The following is a 21,709-nucleotide window of genomic DNA, read 5'->3' on the forward strand; positions in this document are numbered from 1 at the left end:
AGTCGACGGGGATCACTTCCTGGTTCGATTTATCGCGTCCAGACCAGACGCGATAAATCAAACTCGGAACTTTGATCCCCTGCCGCCGAACTAGCGCGGCAGTGTAGATCAGCCCTTAGTGTGAGACTATTTTACAGCCCTGAAATAAAGGAGGTGGTGGTGTTTATTTTGTGCTACAATCCACAGGGGACAATTTTCTGATTTCCTTGGGGGTGCTCGACCCCCACTATACCCCAGGTCCTGCCCCCAGTCCACCCCTTCCCTCAGACCCCACCCTGCTCCGCCTCTTCCCACTCTCCCCCGATCTTGCCATGCCTTCACCCCGCCTTGTCCTGCTCCTGTTCGTCCCTCTCCCCACCCCATCACCTCCTGCCTGAGTCTGAACAGCTGATCAGCAGTGGGTGGGAGGCACTGGGGGGGGAAGAGGCGGAGCTGATCAGCAGGGCGCCGGCTATTTTTTTCTGTGAGTGCTCCAGTCCCAGAGCACCCATGGAGTCGGCGCCTATGCTACAATCTCTTTAGGGGGAGCTGTTGAAAGCAGCTTAATTTCTAACTAAAGTCAACTCTTGGGGAAGAATTGCTTCCTGGGAACTGTATATAGATGTATATATAACTGTATATAGGTGTATAGAGTGCAAATAGAACAAGTTACACTAAGAAATTACCCAGTGTCCATGTCACTGATTCCTTATCCAATGGGAGACCGACCTATAAAGCCCCAATATCTGCTGCTGCTCAGCAGAAGGGCAATGTTACATGACCTTTCCCCATGCTTAAATTATTTATTATCCTTACAAACTAATTTAGTAAATTTGTAAGGAAACAATATTCAAGTACCATTGTCTCTGAATTTACTGCAGTGGTGTTTCCTTATCATTTTTTAGTTTTTAAACCCACAGCATCTGGAGGAATTTGATGTTCAGTCTGCGGAAAGAACATATACAATGTAGTGTGATATTATAACCTGAGTATCTAAGAGCTCTGATAAGGTAACATTTACTAAGACTTCTGAAACTCAGGCCCCTTGTATTTCTGCAGAAAGTGTTGATTACGGGCCGGTGTTTGTACAAGAGCCAGATGATGTGATTTTCCCTACTGATTCTGAAGAGAAGAAAGTGTCTCTGAATTGTCAAGCACGAGGAAACCCTGCTCCTATTTACAGGTACAGTGAATCCGTTGAGAATTTTTTGCAGCTTTCAGAATGTTTGGCCAGCATGCTCTCCTTCTGAACAGCAGCATGTGGATGGGGAACAAAGTAATGGAAAGGCTCAGCAGCCTAAACACAATTTCCCTGTTCCTTGGGCTCTGAGACCAGTGGGGACTCTAAGGAGGCAAGTGGAAAAGGGAACTGGCAGGAATTATAGCCCCACGCCCCCAAAATGTGTCCATCCGTGTGGAGAGGTCTCTAAATAATTATCTGACCCACATCATTTTAGTATCTGAACAGTTCAAAATCAATAATGGATTTTATTCCCACACCAGTGTGAGATTAGGAAGTGCTATCCCATTTTACAGATGAGGAATTGAGGCACTAGGTAAATTAAGTGATATGCCCAAGGTTACACAGGAAGTCTGTGGCTGAGCCAGGAACTGAACTCCAGTTTTCTGAGTCATAATCCAGTGCCCTATCCTCTACATCTTCATTTATACACTGAGCAAATGGGTAGGCTCTTGCCTCTAAATTTCCATGCAAACCTCTCCCAGCCATAGAAACACAGAAGGACGAGATGTGCAACTATTTGCTCACCCCACTACCACCTGCCCTTTGCAGGGATCAGCTACCCAACTCCACTGGTCATGGGCAACACGAGCACTTCCCACAGGCCCCACTGTCTCTCTACATGTTTGCGATGGGCACACTCCAGTACTCTGAGCATTTCCCTGGAGTGTACAACCCCTTTTCAGTATTCACAGATCCAGGCTCCCAGCGAAACTGTACATCCAGTGTACCAGTTCCACCTCAGATCACACTCCACGTAATACACAGTACAGAGATATATTTATAGGGAAATAAAGTATAAGTTTATTTAACAAAGGATAGAGATTCCAAGTAGATGCAAGTAGAAGTATTGGAAACAAATGGTTACATATAAGCATTGAAAAGATTCCAAAAGGCTTGATTGTGATATGCTGCTATTTGAAAATGGGACTTTGAAAGTTTTAAAAGCACATTTAAAGGTTTTTGAAAGTAAAGTTTAAAAACTATGCAACCATTTTTTCCCCTTCCCACTCCCTCTCATCCCTCAAGCCACCCATTCCTCAACTAGGTGCTGTGTGTTCCTCATGCAGAAACGAGCATAGGTTTTTCATTCTTAAATACCAACATCTGAGTAGCATAAAACTGATAAGTAAAATATTACTATTTCTGTCAGCCTTTAGGCAAAAATGAGATTTTCTTTCACCAGTCAACTGGATCTCCATTTCATTTGACATCTCACCTGAAAATCTGTCTTAACTCTGCAACTGTCTTATTCAACGCCTCAAAATATGTGAGGTATTTTTATGGTATTTTTTTCCTGAATAAAAAGGAAGAATTAGATTTTCTGCTGTGTAGTGGCTGAAGCTTTCTCTCTATTATTGTGAGACAGTACCAAAAATACTACTACAAAAAAATTTCAGCATCGCTGAAACGTTGCCTGAAAAAAACAAACATCTTGATGCATTAAAGGAATCCACATTTTGGTTCTTGCATCAGTAATGACCAGAGTGTTTCCTGCAACTGTCATTGTGATCGGGGCCGGCCCTAGACCAAATGGTGCCCTACGTGAGGAGCACCTCTAGTGCCTCCCCCCATTTGTTAAACTTTTGAATACTTTATTTTTATTGCATTTTGAGCCCATTTCACGAGTTGGATGCATGATTTACATGCATGATTTATCTGTGAATATATGAGCCCGGTGCCTCCCAAGTCCTGCACCCCAGGTGGTTGCCTGGGTCGCCTGCCCTTAAATCCAGCCCTGATTTTGATGATTGTTTGAATGAAAAGAAAACAGGGTTGTTTATAAGTCACTTATGTAGTGCAAATGTGTGTGTGGGGGGGGAGGGGGACAGGAGGGCAGAGATGTGTGTGTCAGTTCTCAAAGAGAGCATTGACCAGTGTATAATTATGAGCAAGAAAACCATTTTTGTTAATTTTTTTTTTAAATGGTACACTTTTTCCGTTTAATATTTTGCACCTTTCCACCCTGAGCCCCTCCCACATCCCTTCCCACTTCTCTGGGCTCTTCCCTTGGCTCTTTCTTAACAGCTCCCTTTTTCTCCCTCACCCAACAAAGACTTCATTCTTTCTGCCACCCTCATGCTCACAAAGGCCTCTTAATCAATCTTCTTCAAGCTCCTTTCCCACCCCTCCTTTCAAAAACTCACTCCCCTCCCTCACTTATTCTATGAACTATTCTTTATACAATAACCATGCACCACTTGGTGTTTGCTCTCCATTCCATTGTATACTGCTATGCCATCCTCATGTTGTAAACTCCTTGAAGCAGAAACTTCTTATTTGCTTTGCTGTTGATTGCTCTGTAAACTGGTGGTGCTATAGAAATAATATGATAATACATCTGAGCGCTCACTTGAAAGTTCCTGATCTATGACTGCACAAGGTTGTTCTTATGCAAATATATCTTTTTGTGTTGGCAGTATGTGTCAGCAATAGCACAATACAGCATTAGATCCTCCTCCTCCTCCTGTAGCTCTACCACCTGCTTCCTGAGAGATTGCACCAGCAGGCACCTTTCACACTGGATGGACCCCCGAGCCTGGCTTTCTGTGAGTGGGAAATGCAGACCACGGTATCTGAAAGTCCACACCAGGATCTGGGTAGAGGCATCCATGATTAGGTTGTCTGTCTGGATACAGGCGCAGGTGGAGGAGACAGGAGCAGCGTTGGCACTGGTGATGCGGCCCTTCCTAACCATAGCAATTATATTACGACTCCCTCACAAACTCCCCTGTTTGCTAGCTCCCCTTGGTTGCTTAGCCTCTGGTTTTTAAGGCCTTCTCTCCCAAGTCAGCCCTATCCCCTCATTAATCACACAGCGGGAGGGTGATCACAAGGCTGATTGAGGTTGATCAAAGATGGTCAAGGGTGATCCAGGGAACAAAGGCTCAGACAGTCCCCAGACACACAATCCCAACTGACCCAGTAACTGAAATAACTGAAAATAACTGAAATAATCTGAAAGAGAAAGAAAAAACACAAACAGCCAAACAAACTCACTCACCCCAAGATTAGTACATGCACCTTATTCGTTCAGATCTCCTTCTCCCCAACTCAGACTTCTCTGTCCACCTACTAGCTCCTCAAAGTACTAGTCTCAGACCCTGAATCCTAGTCTCCTTTTCTAGCCAATTTCAATCTCCCTCCCACAGCACAACCCAGATTCCTCATCCCAGTTAATTTCCCTTGTTGCCTTTCCCACAAGTTCAGCTCTTGTGCATTCTGCATTTGAATCAAGCAGCTTCTTCCTCTATGGCTCCTGGGCCCACCGGAGTGGGTCATTCAAAGCACAGGGGAGACGGACTCCCTGCTTTCAGTTCCAGTACCTGCAGCAGCCCAGACCTGCAAACAGGAGTTTTGTAAGGAGCGTGAGAGGCAGATACACCCAATAAACATTCTATAACGGGGGTGGGCAAACTACGGTCCGCGGGCTGGCTTCAGTCCCTCAGGGCTTTGGATCTGGTCCGCGGGATTGCCACTCCCGTGGCGCTGCGGGCCCCCCACCGCTCCGGGAAGCGGCCGGCACCACGTCCCTGCGGCCCCTGGGGGAGGGGGGAGGCAGAGGGCTCCACACGCTGGGTACCTCCCCCGAAGCTTCCATTGGTCACGGTTGCCCCCCCTCCCCCAGGGGCCGCAGGGATGTGGTGCCGCCTGCTTCCCGGAGCAGCGCGGGGCCAGGGCTGGGGCCGGGGCCAGGGTAGGCAGGGAGTCTGCCCTGGCCCCAGTGCGCGCTGCTGCCACCCTGGAGCCGCTCCAGGTAAGCGGTGCTGGGCTGGAGCTGCACTCCAACTCCCTGCCCTGAGCCCACTGCCTGCACCCCAACCCCCTGCCGCACCTCACACCCCTCCTGCACCCCAACCCCTTGCCCTGAGCCCCGTCATACACCCCGCACCCCTCCTCTGCCTCAACCCCTTGCCCTGAGCCCCTTCCTGCACACCACACCCCCTCCCCCACCCCAACCCCCTGCCCCAGCCCTACATTCATGGCCCTGCATGCAATTTCCCCACCCAGATGTGGCCCTCGGGCCAAAAAGTTTGCCCACCCCTGTTCTATAAACTTAGGCCAACAACCACCCCTGTCCCAAATAAAAAACACATGCACACACACAGACACACACACAAATATACCCTGCAAGAGTACAAATAATGCAGACAGCAGAGTGGCGCTATCCAGTTTATTGCACTGATTGTAGCATGTATGATTACCTGCCTCTTGGGTAGGTGGCATATGTGTACATTTGGTTCAAGCAACTCATAGCCCTCAGAATATGAGTTCTTGCGACCAGAGTGCCTGAACTGGAGGAGCTAAGGGAGACAGAGAGGTACATAGATGAGACTTTCTGGGATATAGTAGAGCAGTCCCACCTCCAGTCTGACAGCCCTTGTGATATTGAGGAGGATGAAAGTCTTGGGGATGGAGAGCATCAAGCTGGAACAGAGGAAAACAATCCCATAGTTGGGACCTTCCTTCCAGATGATGTGGTATCTTCTCGCACTGAGGATACCTTTTCATGGGAGGGAATCCCACTTATTAGGAAGAAACAGGTAACAATAATGGGGGATTTGATTATTAGAATATAGATAGTTGGATTTGAGATGATCAGGAAAACCACATGGTGAACTTAAATCAGTCTCTGTACCAGATGCCTGGCGGATAGCTAATATAATTTTTTTAAAAAAGGCTCCAGAGGTGATCTGGCAAATACAGGCCAGTAAGGCTAATTGCAGTACCACGCAAATTGGTTGAAACTATTGCAATGAACAGAATTATCAGATATGTAGATGAACACAATATGTTGGGGAAGAGTGAACGTGACTTTTATAAAGGAAAATCATGCCTCACCAATCTAATCGAATTCTATGTAAACAAGGGTGATCCTTACATTACAGTGGTTGTAATGTACTTGCACTTTGAAAAAGCCTTTGACAAGGTCCCTCACCAAAGTCTCTTAAGCAAAATAGGCAGTCATGGCATAAGAGGGAAGGTTCTCTTATGGTCAGTGACTGGTTGAAAGATAAGAAAAAATGAATAGTCTGTTTTCACAGTGGAGAAGGGTAATAATGGAGTCCAGTGCTCATCAGCATATTCATAAATGATTTGGAAATGCGGATAAGCATTGACCTGGCAAGTCTGCAGATGATACAAAGCTACTCAAGATAGTTAAGTTCAAAGCTGACCATGAAGAGTTACAAAGGGATCACACAAAACTGGGTGACTGGGCAGCAAATGGCAGTTGAAATTCACTGTTGATAAATGCAAAGGAATGCACATTGGAAAACATAATACAACGCTACATACAAAATGATGGGGTCAAAATTTGCTATTACCACTCAGGAAATAGATCTTGGAGTCATTGTGGAGAGTTCTCTGAAAACACCTGCTCAATGTGCAGCGGTACTGTAAAAGAGTAAACAGAATATTAGCAACCATTAAGAAAGGGATAGATAATAATAATAAAAATATTGTAATGCCACAATAGAAATCCTTGATACTCCCATACCTTGAATATTGAATGCAGTTCTATGTCTAAGATTTCCAAAAGGGTTCGCACCTCCCTTAGAAATTTTTTAGGGGGCTGCAAATGAAAAAAGTTGAAAATCACCATGCTAGAGGTCTATAAAATCATGAATGGTTTGGAGAAAGTGAATAAGGAAATGTTATTTACCCTTTCACATAACACAGAAACCAGGTGTCACCCAATTAAGTTAAAAAGCAGAAGGTTTAAAACATAAGGAAGTACTTCTTCATACAACACACAGTCAACCTGTGAACTCATTGCTAAGGGATGTTGTGAAGGCCAAAAGTATAACTGGGTTCAAAAAATAATTAGATAAGTTCATGGAGGATAGGTCCATCAATGTCTATTAGTTAAGATGCTTAGGGATCCAATGCTCCAGGTGTCCGTAAACCTCTGACTGCCAGAAGCTGGGACTGGAAGACAGGGAATGAATCACTCAATCCATTGCCCTTTTCTGTTCATTCCCTCTGAAGCATCTGGCAATGTCCATTGTTGGCAGACAGGATGCTGGGCTAGATGGACCATTGATCTGACCTAGTATGGCCATTCTAATTTTCTTATTTGCAAGGCTGCAGTGTGCCTAGTATGGATGCAATCTTTGTGGAATTTAGCTGCTAAAATCAAAGAAGTCTGTACTCACCATATGCTAAATATGACTTTTTTTTCAAAGGCTTATAACTTGGCCAAATTTGGGAAGATTTTCATGGGACAGGCACATCCCTGATATAATGGCCACTCCCCTGTCAAATTTCAAGTGCCTGCTCTAAATTATCGGGGCACTAGAGCTTCTTAAACAAAAGTTAGTACATAAGAACATAAGAATGGCCTAACTGGATCAGACCAAAGGCCCATCTAGCCTAGTATCCTGTCTTCCAGCAGTGGCCAATACCAGGTGTCCCAGAAGGAATGAACAGAACAGATAATCAGCAAGTGATCCATCCCCTGTCACCCATTCCCAGCTTCTGGCAAACAGACGCTAGGGATACCATCCCTGCCCATCCTGGCTAATAGCCATTGATGGACATATCCTCCATGAATTTATGTAGTTCTTTTTTGAACCCTGTTATAGTCTTGGGCTTCACAATATCTTCTGGCAAAGAGTTCCACAGGTTGACTGTGTGTTATGAGAAGGAGTAAATAACATTTCCTTATTTACTTTCTCCACACCAATCATGATTTAATAGACCTCTATCATATCCCTCCTTAGTCGTCTTTTTTTTCCAAGCTGAAAAGTCCCCAATCTTATTAATCCAGGGGTCGGCAACCTCTGGCACGCGGCTTGCCAGGGTAAGCACCCTGGCGGGCCGGGCCAGTTTATTTACCTGCTGACGCGGCAGGTTCGGCCGATCGCGGCCCCCACTGGCCGCGGTTCGCTGTCCCAGTCCAATGCAGGCAGCGGAAAGCCGTGGCCAGCACATCCCTCGCCCTCACCGCTTCCCGCCGCCCCCATTGGCCCGGGACAGCGGCCAGTGGGGGCCACGATCGGCTGAACCTGCCGACCCCTGTATTAATCTCTCCTCACATGGAAGCTGTTCTATAACCCTAATCATTTTATTGCTCTTTCTGAACCTTTTCCAATTCCAGTATATCTTTTTTGAGATTGGGCAACCACATCTGCACACAGTATTCAAGATGTGGGCATACCATGGATTTATATAGAGGCAATATGATATCTTCTGTCTCATTATCTATCCCTTTCTTAATGATTCCCAACAATCAGTTAGCTTTTTTGACTGCCCCTGCACATTGAGTGGATGTTTTCAGAGAACTATCCACAATGACTCCAAGATCTCTTTCTTGAGTGGTAACAGCTAATTTAGACCCCATCATTTTATACGTATAATTGGGATTATGTTTTCCAATGTGCATTACTTTGCATTTATCAACACTGAATTTCATCTGTCATTTTGTTGACCAGTCACCCAGTTTTGAGAGATCCTTTTGTAGCTCTTCGCAATCTGCTTTAGACTTAAGTATCTTGAGTAGTTTTGTATCATCTGCAAATTTTGCCACCTCACTGTTTACCCCTTTTTCCAGATCATTTATGAATATGTTAAATAGTACTGGTCCCAGTGCAGACCCCTGGGGGACACCACTATTTACCTCTCTCCATTTTGAAAACTGACAATTTATTTCCACCCTTTGTTTCCTATCTTTTAATCAGTTACCGATCCATGAGAGGACCTTCCCTCTTATCCCATGACAGCTTACTTTGCTTAAGAGCCTTTGGTGAGGGACCTTGTCAAAGGCTTTCTGTATTTTTTCATGTTTTCAAAACAATGTATTTTCCACTACCCTGGTTCTCAGAAATGTCTAAACTGTTTTAGCTGAAAGTTTCAAAACAAAACAAAAAATCAGCTCAAACTGTTAAAGTTTGGCAAAGTTACAAACAATTGAAAACAGGATCTTATAATGGGAAGTATCTGGTGAGCTTAATAAAGACATTGGTATGAGCACCGCCTATGATAATCATCTTGACTCATTTACATCTTTGACATGGTTTCAGAAGCGTCCTTTTCCAGACAATTGCTGAACTAGTTTCTCCCATTTTCTCCCAAGATGGCTACGAAATGGAACTGAAATTGATATTGAAAGTGATTACCGCTACAGTTTGATAGAAGGAAGTTTTATCATCAGCAATCCCAATGAAGCAAAGGATTCTGGGCAATATCAATGTTTAACCACCAACGTGTTTGGAAGTATTTTGAGCAGAGAGGCCACCCTTCAGTTTGCATGTGAGTAACAGTATTTTAACATGGATTCAACTATTACACTGCTTAATAAGGTTCTGTACTGTAATTTTAAATTGCCCTATAGAAATAGTATTATTATGTACAGACTTTATTATTCCAGGCTAAGTGGGAGGGTTAGAAATAAACTACTTTGTTTATGAGAGAGAGAGAGCTGTTACTTGTGCAACTTTTAAGAGTCTGAGACCAGCCAGAGGAATCTTGTAAAAACCACAGTTGCTGTAAAATTAAATTTTCAATTTCTACATTCTCCAGTGATATTTTTCATGTAATGCTAATTTTCTGATGACAACATAATTCATTTTATCATACAGAGCTTTGTGTGTACAAAACCTAAATTCATTTTATCCATCAGTACATAACCTACATTCGTTTTATCCATCACTATAGCTTTGTGTACACACACACACACACTCAGCTATAAGAGACTGTGATAAAATGAATTATGTTAATGTCAGAAAATTGGAATTAAATGAATAATCATTAAATAAATGAAAAATTTGTTAGTGAATGTAAAAATAGAAAATTAAATGGTCCAGCATCTATGATAATGTGTTGTTTGCAATTTATATGTATCTATATATAGTGACAAATATAGATAGATAGATCTTTGTCACTACATGTGTGTATATTTATATCTATAAAATATATAAATAGATATATCCATTTTGTGATTCAGAGTAACATTCTATAGATTGTTAAGAAAATATTCTGTTTAAATATTCCAGCTTTCTCATGAGCCACTAGTTGCCATTGAGGAAATGCACATTTTTGCACGGATTCAGGTATCCTCCCTCCAGCAGTGGCTTATCCTTGTTGCTTCTCAGGAAGGCAAACATCCATTCTATGACACATCAAGCTATATTATACAAGGATTTAGTAAGAGATGGGAATGCAGTAAGAGTAAGAGCTGGGCAAATAACTGATATTTTTATTTGCTGGCACTTCTGGAAAAAAAAAATCGATTCAATCCAAACCAAATCTGAAAATTGTGAAAAATTTCAGCATATCTAAAAAATCAGTTTCGGGCATTTTCAAAAGGCTAGATTCATGAAACAAGAAGCGGCAATGGCAAGAGCAGCAGCAGCTCCCTTATAATGTTTAGCCCAACGGTTACTGCTCTCACCTAGGAGATGAGAGACCTGGGTGAAATTCTCCCCTCTGCCTAATGGGAAGAAGGAATTTGAACTTGCATCTAACCACTTGGTTATATGATATTCTGGTGTAGGCTGTCTCATCTCTGTGGCTGCAGCTGTTCCACTTCATATAAATAATTAAATAAGCATTAGAACCGATCTTGAACTTGGGTTTTCCTCCCCCCAATTCGATGCCCTAATCTCCAGTCTATATTCATTGGACCAGGAAAAGAAAGTGAGAATGAGAATGACAATTCATTGTCATGCACAGTCAATCATAATGACAATGGATTGTCATCAGGCCAGGGAAAGAGAGTGAGAATGACTCTATAAGCTGGTGGTTAGGGCAGTCACCTAGGAGGTGGGAGTCCCGAGTTCAAGTGCTTACTCCAATGACTAATTATACAAAATGGAATAGCTTCAACAGGAGAGACTGAGGGCTTGTCTACACTACCAAGTTTTGTAGACAAAATGTATATCGACACCCAAAAGTCGACAAAACAAAAATTACCAAAGGGTGTTCACACTTGCTCCCTCTGTCGACAGATCATGTCCATATTGGGGACACCATCATCGACAGGGTGAGCAATGCACCATGGGTATGTATCCCACAGTGCAGTGTTGTGGGAAGGAAGAGCTGATCGCTGCGCATCTTGGGATTCTCTCCAAATTCTTCCACAGCCCCCTCAGCTGTGGAGAGCAGCATCATGAGTAGCTCTGTGAGCTCTCTGTGCTGAGGAATGGCAAAGCAGCCCAGCAGTCTGTCCCCCTCCTCCTGCAGCAGCAGTCTGCCTGCTGCTGTGTTCCTAGTGCAGGGCAGAATAGGAGCATTCCAACGATTTGCTCTTTGTTCCCCAAAGGGAGCAGCACACAGATGCTTCCTGGAGCTTTGAAAGGGGAGGGGCGCATGCCTGCAGGGCAGCAGAGATCAAAACACTGAGCAGAGCAATCAGGGTAGGCATTGTGGGATACTGCCGGAAGCCAGTTCTGTTGACAAAACAATCAGCAGTGTCTACACTGGCTCTTTTTTGACAATAAAGGGAGGGGAAAAGACAAAAGTCTCTCATGGGGTGGAAGTTTTTTGTCGCCAAAACTGGGCATTTTTTGTGACAAAAGTCCCATTGTAGTGTGTACGCTCTTGCTGTTTTGTCGCCAAAAGGCAGTTTTTGGTGACAAAACTTGATAGTGTAGACAAGGCTTGAGAGAGAGCTGTCCCAGAATATCCTATAACCCAGTGATTGGGCTACTTTCCTACAATGTAGGAGCCCCAAGTTCAAATCCCTTCTCCTTAGGCAGAGGGGGGAATTAAGCCTAGGTCTCCACATCCCAAGATGGTGCCTTAACCACTGAGCTAAAGGATATAAGAGAGGCAGCCATGGCATGAGCACTGGCACCTCCTCCTTCTCCCCCTTCAGCTGTTTAGTGAATGGCTTCTAAGCCTCAAAAATATGGCGGGGGAATTTAACCAAAACCGTTAAGTGAATTCATGTCAAATTTATGAATTGTTTCACTTCCACAAAAACTCTGTTTTTCAGTGAATAAACGATTTGTCTAAAAACTTTGCCTAGATCCAGTAGATCCCAATTTCCCAGCTCCTGCTGGCAACTAGGCAGTGCTCTGAAACATGAGGTTTTAAATTAGTTAAATTGCATGGCTGCAGTTGTTATTACTAAATTCCTTAATAAAGTGGTGGTACTGTGTCTCTGTGTGAGGGCAGGGAAATATATATTTTACAGGTGGATTTCCACCAATTGTGCCACTGTTCAAATTCTATACTGAAATGTATAAGACTACAAAGGTACAAAATATACTCTCCATATTACAGTACAGTGTATTTACACTTAAAATGTTACAGTGATCTCATCAGGCATTTTTGGAACTCAGTCCTGAGTTCAGCACTGAGAAAATACTGCTGGGTCTCACCTTCTATATAACAAAGCTATTGTAAAAATGATTTCTTGGCTATGGAACATTACGACTGGTAAATATGGGTTGTTTCAGGGCACTGAAACACAGTGTTTGAGTCTCCTTCACAAAAATGACTAAAATGTAGGTCAGCTGACCCTTATTGAAACAAGAGAAGCTACTCAGGGGATGGAGCCAGAGTTACAGAAGGCAGTATGGAATTTAATGGTCTGATGGTTGCAACATACTCAGGATCCAGTATACCTTTGTAAGGCTACAGTGAAGTAAAATTTGTTCTCTTTTGACTAATTCTGACTGAATTATTCACCATCTCCACTTGGACCACATGAAGAGGGTTTTGTATTTGAAATTTTTGATCAGCATTCACATTTGCACTTGCAGACTTGTAGGCATTTTCTAATCATTATTTTAAATGTTTAGCTCTGGAGTGGCAGCAGAGCTTGCTCCAGCATAGGTTAATAGTAGAATGCTAGCTGATGAGGTCAGAAGTGAAGGTTGGCAAGGCTGCAATTCGCATAGGCGGGAAGGAGGATGTTGGAAGCATAGAGCACCATAAAAGAAGATGCAGAGTGGTGAATCATTGAAGGAAACAAAAAGAATGTAAAGTAACCAAGCTGAAGTGTGCCGGTGGGGGGGCAGCAGGAGAGGAGAGAGCAGAAAGGAACAGAATTTCCAATTGCATCAATGTAAAGTGTTAATCTTTTAATAGTTTGGGAGCAGCTCTGAAGCAAACAGCAATTCCAGTTATGATGTGCAGTCTAATCTCTTATCCTCCCTCCTGCTCTATGCTCCTTCACATCTAACCAGTTCCTCCACATCAGTTGCCGATGCCCACTTTCCAGGCCATCCCCTACAACTAGAACTTGTTTCCTGTCCTGGTGACCATGCTTCTGCCTTCTCTTTATATAAGCACACCATTTCCATGAGGCCCGTCAGCCCTAATCCCCTCAACAGTGACATGCTGGTTTTGTTCATAAGAAAATTAGCAAACCATCCTCCCTCCCACCCAGAACAAAAACAACAATCTCTCCCAGTTTATAATTGTCTGTGTGTGTCTACTTGTGTCTATTTGTCTACTTGGACTGTAGTATTTTTGAGGGCAGGGTCTATAACTTCCCTTTGTACAGTACCAAGCACACTGTTGCACTCAATAAATAATAATTAATGGCTATCAGTCTTAAATATATCTTAATTCACACATAGTTCTTCACTCTTTGAAGTGTGTGTCTGGAATAGAATCATAGAAGTGTAGGACTGGAAGGGACCTCAACAGATCATCTAGTCCAGTCCCCCGAACTCAAGGCAAGATTAAGTAATACTTAATACTTCTGTCTCATTTCTAATTCTTAATACTTCTATCACCTTTCTAATATAGTCCAGACTGACAACTATTCTCCCATAATGCAGCGATTTTTAATAATATGAAGAAATTCACTATATGAAATGGTGTCACTATACTGTATTAACTGGTTATGCTGATGAGAGCTTTGAATTGATAATGTGACATCTCCAACTCCTCACACATCCTGCTGAGTTTAGAATCTGAAAGCTCATAGTAATCTATCAAAAGTTTAGATTCTGTGTCAGTTAGAAATTTGTGTCAGTAAATCAAAAAGAAAATGAATCAAGAGTAAAGTCTGCTCATGCTGTTTCCAGCTTCAAAACATCTTTATATGCCAACCTTGCAAAATTGATAGTTCATATCTAAATCAGAACACACTGCTTTCCAGGGTATTCAGTTGATTTAGATCTGAATATTCAACTAGTCTTCCTTGCAGCAGTAGTTTAAAAGTTAGAATAATTTCATGATGGGCTGTTGGGGGAATTACAATATATAGTAGTAGTTATGTTAGTGCCCAATAGTTCCACTATAGCTAACGATAATCAGCAGTTGCCATTAGGAAACCTGAATTCCAGGGGTTATAACTTGAAATGTGCTTCATAGATGCTTTTTTGTGCTCTTTGCACCGCAGTTTAAAGAATGTCTTTAGTATTTAAAACAAAATGTTGCAGATAGTTAATCCCTAATGCTTTAAAAAAATCCTCTACAGCATAATCAGAGCCTTTGTGAAACAATTTCATGGGCTTTACATATGTAGATATCCTGAGTAAAATCTCTGTATCTCAGTGCTATATGTAATGCCCATTTCTCTTGCATTTAAATGCATTAACTTGTCGGTTACATAGTTGGGCTATATAATTAAGTACCATATAATGCAATTTGGTTTTATGTACAATAGTGTCATTTGTTCACAAGGGATTCCAAAGCACTATACTGGTAATGAAGGGTCAAAATCAAAAGACTGGATTAATATAATCTTTAGGAAAGCTATGATTTAATTGGATCCAATTTTGACTCTTGTTATTATAGCCCATCAAGCACAAAAGATACCAGTTATTTAAAGACAACTTGATTTTCAGCAGGCTATCATCTTCAGAGCAATTTAATAATACTGACCCAGGCTGTACCTCTTTAAAAAAAATCTCTCCCCATGGCAGTATAAAGATCCTAGAGAGCACCAGTGCCAAAACAAACCCTTGAAAATACCACATGTGGCCACAGTTCAGAATGATCAACTGGGCCTTTAAGAAAGGATCCAGAACAATTTCAATATGGTCCTATCACTCCCAACCAGCCTCAGCCCAGGTAGGTTACCAGTGCCTGATCATCACGGCTCAAAGATCCTACCACCACCATAAGCTCATCTTATTTATTGATACAAGTGGATTGTTCAAGATTCTAACAAAGACACTCTCAATACTATGCCTGTGCCTAAAACTGGAAGCCACGATACAGGCTACTACTGTGTGAATGTTCACGTTGTTGAACTGAAGCTTAGTTTTCTAAGATCTTGGCTAAACATACAGTTGTAGCTGAAGATCACTTTGCAGTTTCCAAACTCAGTTTAGTTGAGGTAGGTTTCTATGGAAAGAGGATTAATTAGAGATGGGATCACTTCTCATAGTTATGTTTGATAAGACTGGCAGCAAAGTATTCAAAAGGAATTTTGGCAAGATAGGACCTGTAGTTAATGAGTCAAAGCCCAGCAATTTGACCATAATGATCTGAAAGCTGGTCTAAAACCACCATGACATACCAAGATGTTTGAGGCAATGAGATCTGGAGTTTGCATAGTGGCATGCACTTCCTCTTGTTTTCCCAAAACCATGTGCTCTAGAAACCTAGAAATCGATCACACCTTACAGGGTGATTTACAGAAATAAGGTCATGTAATTGCTTGAGGTGCACGGTCTGCATCATTTTGGCAATTAATTACCTTTTTGAAGCTTGTAGCTAACTAGACTTGCTCTTTCAATTCAGTAGAACAATGGTGCATAGCTCCAAAAAAGCAATATAGACAGTTTAAAGGAGTCTTTCAAGCAGCAGTGCAGAAAAAAGCACATGCTGTAGCATACACATGAAAAACATAGAGAAAGCTAAGAAAACGGAAGGGTTCATATGTTACAATAGCCTCCGTGATACAATTATGCACAAAGTTGCTGTGGTCATTATTATGTGGTTCAGCAACAATGAGACATTACAAGCACCATGATGTCACCTCCCAGTGCGTGCATACTTAAACCACAGTCCTCTCTGAAATGAAAAATTGGACTCTGAAAAACCTATTTGGTATCTTCAAAGATGGAGTACTTGAGAAATGTGTGTTAATAGGTATAGATATATAAACAACTACTATACCCATGGATATTTTTATATAGTTGATTGGAAAGTGGCAAGCCCTTTCATTTGCAGCTACTGAACTATTCAGACCCTTAACACAATTGCAAATATTTCTATAGCCCCAAACAAACACACACAAGTTTCATGATCTTTACCTCCCGTTTCTCCCTCTGTTGCAGTAGATACAGTAACCTAACAAATCTCATGTCCAGGGCTGTGCTGGCATCATTATTTATGTTGGTTTAAGAAAGCAAACAAAAAAGGCAAAATAATATCAAGCCTTATTAGAAATAAAGGAGAAAAACATTTTGCCAAATAATAAATATTTGCCAGAATTTAAACTTTATCTGCAAGCTTTTAATACAGGAACAGCTGTGTTATCCGTCACTTTACAAACTGGAAAGCTCTATAAACCGGCATTTCAGAAGGGGGTGCTGGGCACGGGCTCTGGGATGGAGTTTGGGTGCAGAAGGGGGCTTGGTGCAGGAGGTTGGAGTGCGAGAAGGGCTTCAGGATGCCAGATCCGGGTGGCGCTCTCCTCGGGCAGCTCCCCGCAAGCAGCAACCTGTCCCTCCTGCTCCTAGGAGGAGGAATGGCCACGTGGGCTCTGTGCGTTTCCCCCATCCACCTCGAGTGCTGGCTCTGCAGCTCCCATTGGCTGGGGACAGCAGTCATGAGTGAAAGAAGAAAACGTCCCTCTGGGGCAGCATTCAGAAAAAGAAAGAAAGCAAAGGAAGCTTTCTTACCTAAGCAGGAAGGAGCTCTCCTGAGATACATAGACACAAATGTTCACTGTGAGCCTTCCGGCCCCAGTGAGGATGTGAGTGATGAGGAGGTGCCTGATTTTCCAGTTAGTCAGAGTGCAGGTGACCTGGCAGCTACTGCAGCATTCATATCTCCATCTCAAATGGATGTAACCATGCACATTCCTAAAGAAAAGTGTTGATCAGAGGAGAGTGTGGTGGAGGCGCAAGAAACAGTTGCTGCTGAGTTTAGTTTCCTAAGTCTAGATGATCCAGCACTGTGGACCCACTTGAGCAGTAGCCTGAGGGACTTCCTTATACTGCATGGGCCACAACAAGTGAAAAATTTCATGTTCCCCAAAGACAATGAAAATAGAAGTTTCCATCCAACACATTACTGGCGTGAAATCCCCAATGGTGACAAAGTGGAAAGGCCATGGTTTATGCACTCAAAAACCCAGAATGCTGCATACTGTTTTTGTTGCAAACTCTTCCTGTTCCAGGCACAGTGGGTTCTACAGGAACAAAGGACTGAAAAAATCTGGCTAGAAATCTGGCATGTCTTGAGAAGGCAGCAAATCACCACAGAGCATTCCATAGGTGGAAAGTGCTTGAGATGAGACTAAGATTAAAGGTCACCATAGATGATCAGCATCAAGAGAAGATTGCATCAAAGTCTCTTTACTGGCAAAATATTCTGAAAAGGCTCATTGCCATTGTGAGAATGCTTGCTACCCAAAACCTAGCACTGTGTGGCACTTCAGATCAGCTGTATGTGCCAAACAGTGGAAACTTCCTTAAAATGGTGGCGCTGATGGCTGAGTTTGATGCTGTACTCCAGGAGCATCTAAGAAGAGACACCACCCAAGAAATGTACACACACCGCTACCTTGGAGTCAGCAAGATATTACTCTGTTATTCTGGACTGCACACCTGACATCAGCCATACGGAACAAATGACTTTAATGGTGCGTTTTGTAACAACAACAGAACCTAGTGAAAATGTCCCTGCAATGGTGACTGTCAGAGAGCATTTTCTAGAATTTATTGACACTGATGATATTACAGGAGCTGGTATGACAAATGTGCTTCTTAAAAAGCTGGAAGATACGGGAATTGCGATAGCTGACGTAAGAGGTCAGGGCTACGATAATGGTGCCAACATGAGAGGAAAGAACAGAGGAGTGCAGACACGAATCCGAGAGTAAAACCCTTGAGCTTTTTTTGTCCCATGCAGTTCTTATTCATTGAACTTGGTGGTCAGTGATGCAGCATCAGCTTCTAGTGAGGCTGCTGAATTTTTTAATGTAATTCAAAGCATCTATGTATTTTTCTCTGCATCAACTCATCGATGGCAAATTTTGAAGCAACATCTGGGAATATCCTCTCTGACACTGAAACCACTGAGTGCCACACAATGGGAAAGTCGAGTGGTGATGATAAAGCCTATCAAACACCAAATTGGGAAGATAGATGATGCCATAGTTGCCATCAGGGCTTTGGAGCAGAGCCTGGAGCTGGAGCGCGGAGCAGCTCCGGAGCAGTGGAGCTGCAGGTTTTTGCCTGGAGTTGCAGTGGAGCTGGAGCACAGCTCCAAAGCCCTGGTTGCCATTATGGAGGATAATGCTATGGTAGGAACTGTTCCTGGGAGAACAGTGGCAGAGGGAAATGGAATCACCAGAAACATACATAACTTCAAATTTCTGTGTGGCTTAGTGTTGTGCCATGACATACTCTTTGAAATAAATGTTGTAAGCAAGAGACTCCAAGGTGTTGACCTTGATATATCTGGAGCAATGGAACAACTGGACAAAGCAAAGTCATACCTACAGTCTTACTGGTCAGATGAGGGATTTCAAAACGTTCTGAAGAGTGCACAGAAGTTGGCAGAGGAACTTCACACTGAAGCTATTTTCCCATCCATTCAAGAATACAAGAGTCACCGAAGAAGATGACATTTTGATTACGAGGCCCGGGATAATCCCATAAAAGACCCCAAACAACAATTCAAAGTTGAATTCTTTAACCAGGTGCTAGATTGTGCAACACAGTCAGTTGAAGAATGTTTCATGCAGCTCAAGGAACACAGCAGTATATTTGGGATGTTTTATGATATTTCAAAACTCCTCACTATACCTGAAGAAGACCTACACCAGCAATGCAGGGCACTAGAGACAGTGTTAACACATGATGACATGCGCGATATTGATGTGAGTGATTTAGGTGATGAACTGAAAGTACTTTCAAGATACATTTCAGCAGGATCAACTCCAAAGGCTGTTCTGGAATATATGTGCACAAATAAGATGACCACCCTCTTTCCAAATGCTTTTGTTGCTCTGCACATACTTCTAACACTTCCTGTAACAGTTGCCAGTGGAGAACGCAGCTTCTCTAAGCTGAAGTTAATAAAAACATATCTACGCTCCACAGTGACACAGGAGAGGCTGGGTCAGCCTTGCAACCATCTCAATGGAGCATGAGCTGGCCCAGACTGTGGACCTTCGGGAAGCAGTTCAAATCTTTGCAACCAAGAAGGCATAGAAATCATCACTTTGATTATTCAAACAGCTACAAATGCCAGTATTTACTATGCAGACAAGAAAAGTTACATTTGCTGTTCAGGTGTTTGAAAGATAAGTGTTACTTAAAATTTTTGAACAAGGCATTTTAAGTTGTTAGTTCTCCTTTATTGGGATAGGTAGCAGAGCAGTACCATGAGAGGAGTAGAACAGGAAGAAGACAGAACTGAGACCTTTCAAAGTTTTGACCCAAGCGATGGTGTAGGGGGGCGTCATTTGAGCTCCCCGCCTCTGGTGCCAAAATGTTGTGGGCTGGCCCTGCACAAACCTAAACTTTGATGAACAGCTAGTAGTTGTAATGAAGTGTTTTTTTCTATAAAAGCACTTTGGGAGAAGGAACTTAATAATAGTCTGTACATTTTTTATGATATAACTTTATGTAGTATAAGTCTATTCCAGTAGAGTAGAATTTACAATACTAATCTGATTCCCTTGACTTCTACTGGCTTATGTGGATGCAAATACATAACCTAATTGAGGATTTACAAATAAAACATTAACAATAATTCTGAACACAGAGCTTTGTTTGCCTGTCTGCTCTTGTTATTGCTACATCAATTCAAATGTAAGTTATCTTTGATGTTACTAGAACTTGTGGAACTGACAAAATGCAGAGTGTTTCCAAATGAGTGAATTCTAGCCACTCTTAATGCACAGCAGCCACTTGTCCTTGCCCAGGCTTTGGAATGGGTGTGACATTGCAGTCTATATAATTTTATAAAAATATGCTAATGAGTGAATATAATGTAACTGGAATATGCTTCATGCAAAAGGTCTCTTGTAAGGTATCATTATAAAGCTTATAATCTACTGAGTTTGATCATCCTATTTGTATAAATGTACCACTCTTGTATCTGAAACTAGAAATATGAAATATAACTCTGAGGGCCCATTGTAATTATGCAAAGTGTGGGCCATTAATGGTGGTTTGGAATCTTGATGACTCCCATTAACCAGGACAGTTGTCTGCAGATGGGTGTGTTTTACCTGCAAGTCTTCCTGTATATGTGTGTGCTGACAAGTGGGCAATGAAGTCTTGCAGTGACATGTGATCATGTCACCTGAACTGGAATTCATCTTTAACCTGGTGTCTTTCCATTGAGAAGGAGGGGGTGGGAACCCCGAGAGGGACAAAGGATTCCTGCCTTATGCAAAAGATATATAAAAGGGGTGGAACAGAACAAAGTGAGGGAAGGAGCCATCATGAAGAATCCCCTAGCTACTACTTGAGCTGGAACAAGAGCTGTACCGGGGAAAGAATTGTGCCCAGGCCTGGAAGGTGTCCAGTCTGAGGAAAAAATTTACTGAAGCATCTCTGAGGGTGAGATTATCTGTATTCAGTTTGATTAGACATAGATTTGCGCATTTTCTTTTATTTTGCTTGGTGACTTACTTTGTTCTGTCTGTTACTACTTGGAACCACTTAAATCCTATAAAATCACTTTTTACTTATTAATTAACTCAAGAGTATGTATTAATACCTGGGGGAGCAAACAGCTGTGCATATCTCTCTATCAGTCTTATAGAGGGCAAACAATTTATGAGTTTACTCTGTATAAGCTTTATACAGGGTAAAACGGATTTATTTGGATTTAGACCCCATTGGGAGTTGGGCATCTGAGTGTTAAAGACAGGAACACTTCTGTTATCCGCTTTCAGGTAAACCTGCAGCTTTGGGGCAAGTAATTCAGACCCTGGGTCTTTGATGCAGCAGACGGGAGTGTCTGGCTCAGCAAGACAGGGTGCTGGAGTCCTGAGCTGGCAGGGAAAGCAGGGGTAGAAGTAGTCTTGGCACATCAGTTGGCAGCTCCCAAGAGGGTTTCTGTGATCCAACCCATGACAATGGGTTCTGTAGCTTTGCTTATAACAAAAGATATATTTTTGCAGACTTTCCCACCCATAGAATCAGAGGCGGATTAAGGTTTCCGGGGGCCCTGGGCCAGAGCAAGTGGGGGGCCCCTCCCCACCACTTCCGCCTGTAGCCCTGTCCCCGTTCTGCCTCTTTTACCTGCAACCTTGCCCATAACCCCACCCCTCTTTACCCCTTCCTCAGAGCCCTCCTCTGTTCCACCCAGGTTCCCCCCTGTTCTGGTCCCACCCCCACTGCAGCCCCGCAACCCCTTTCCTCCTTTCTGGCCCACCCTGCCCCACTG

At 42.8% G+C, this 21,709-nt stretch overlaps 1 protein-coding gene across 2 annotated transcripts in view; it reads left to right on the forward strand.

Annotated features, from left to right (window-relative positions):
• The window catches only part of CNTN5 (contactin 5), a 968,120-nt gene that overhangs the window by 593,241 nt on the left and 353,170 nt on the right, over positions 1 to 21,709 (forward strand). For both annotated transcript variants that reach the window (XM_026651597.1, XM_026651598.1), the window contains exons 5-6: positions 1,039 to 1,162; positions 9,297 to 9,472. In XM_026651597.1, the coding sequence (XP_026507382.1) occupies positions 1,039 to 1,162; positions 9,297 to 9,472 (300 nt within the window). The remainder of the gene's footprint in view (positions 1 to 1,038; positions 1,163 to 9,296; positions 9,473 to 21,709) is intronic.

The sequence above is a fragment of the Terrapene carolina genome, unplaced genomic scaffold (genome assembly GCF_002925995.2).
Source record: "Terrapene carolina triunguis isolate 2854851 unplaced genomic scaffold, T_m_triunguis-2.0 Scaffold97, whole genome shotgun sequence".
In the NCBI taxonomy this organism is placed as follows: Eukaryota; Metazoa; Chordata; order Testudines; family Emydidae; genus Terrapene; species Terrapene triunguis.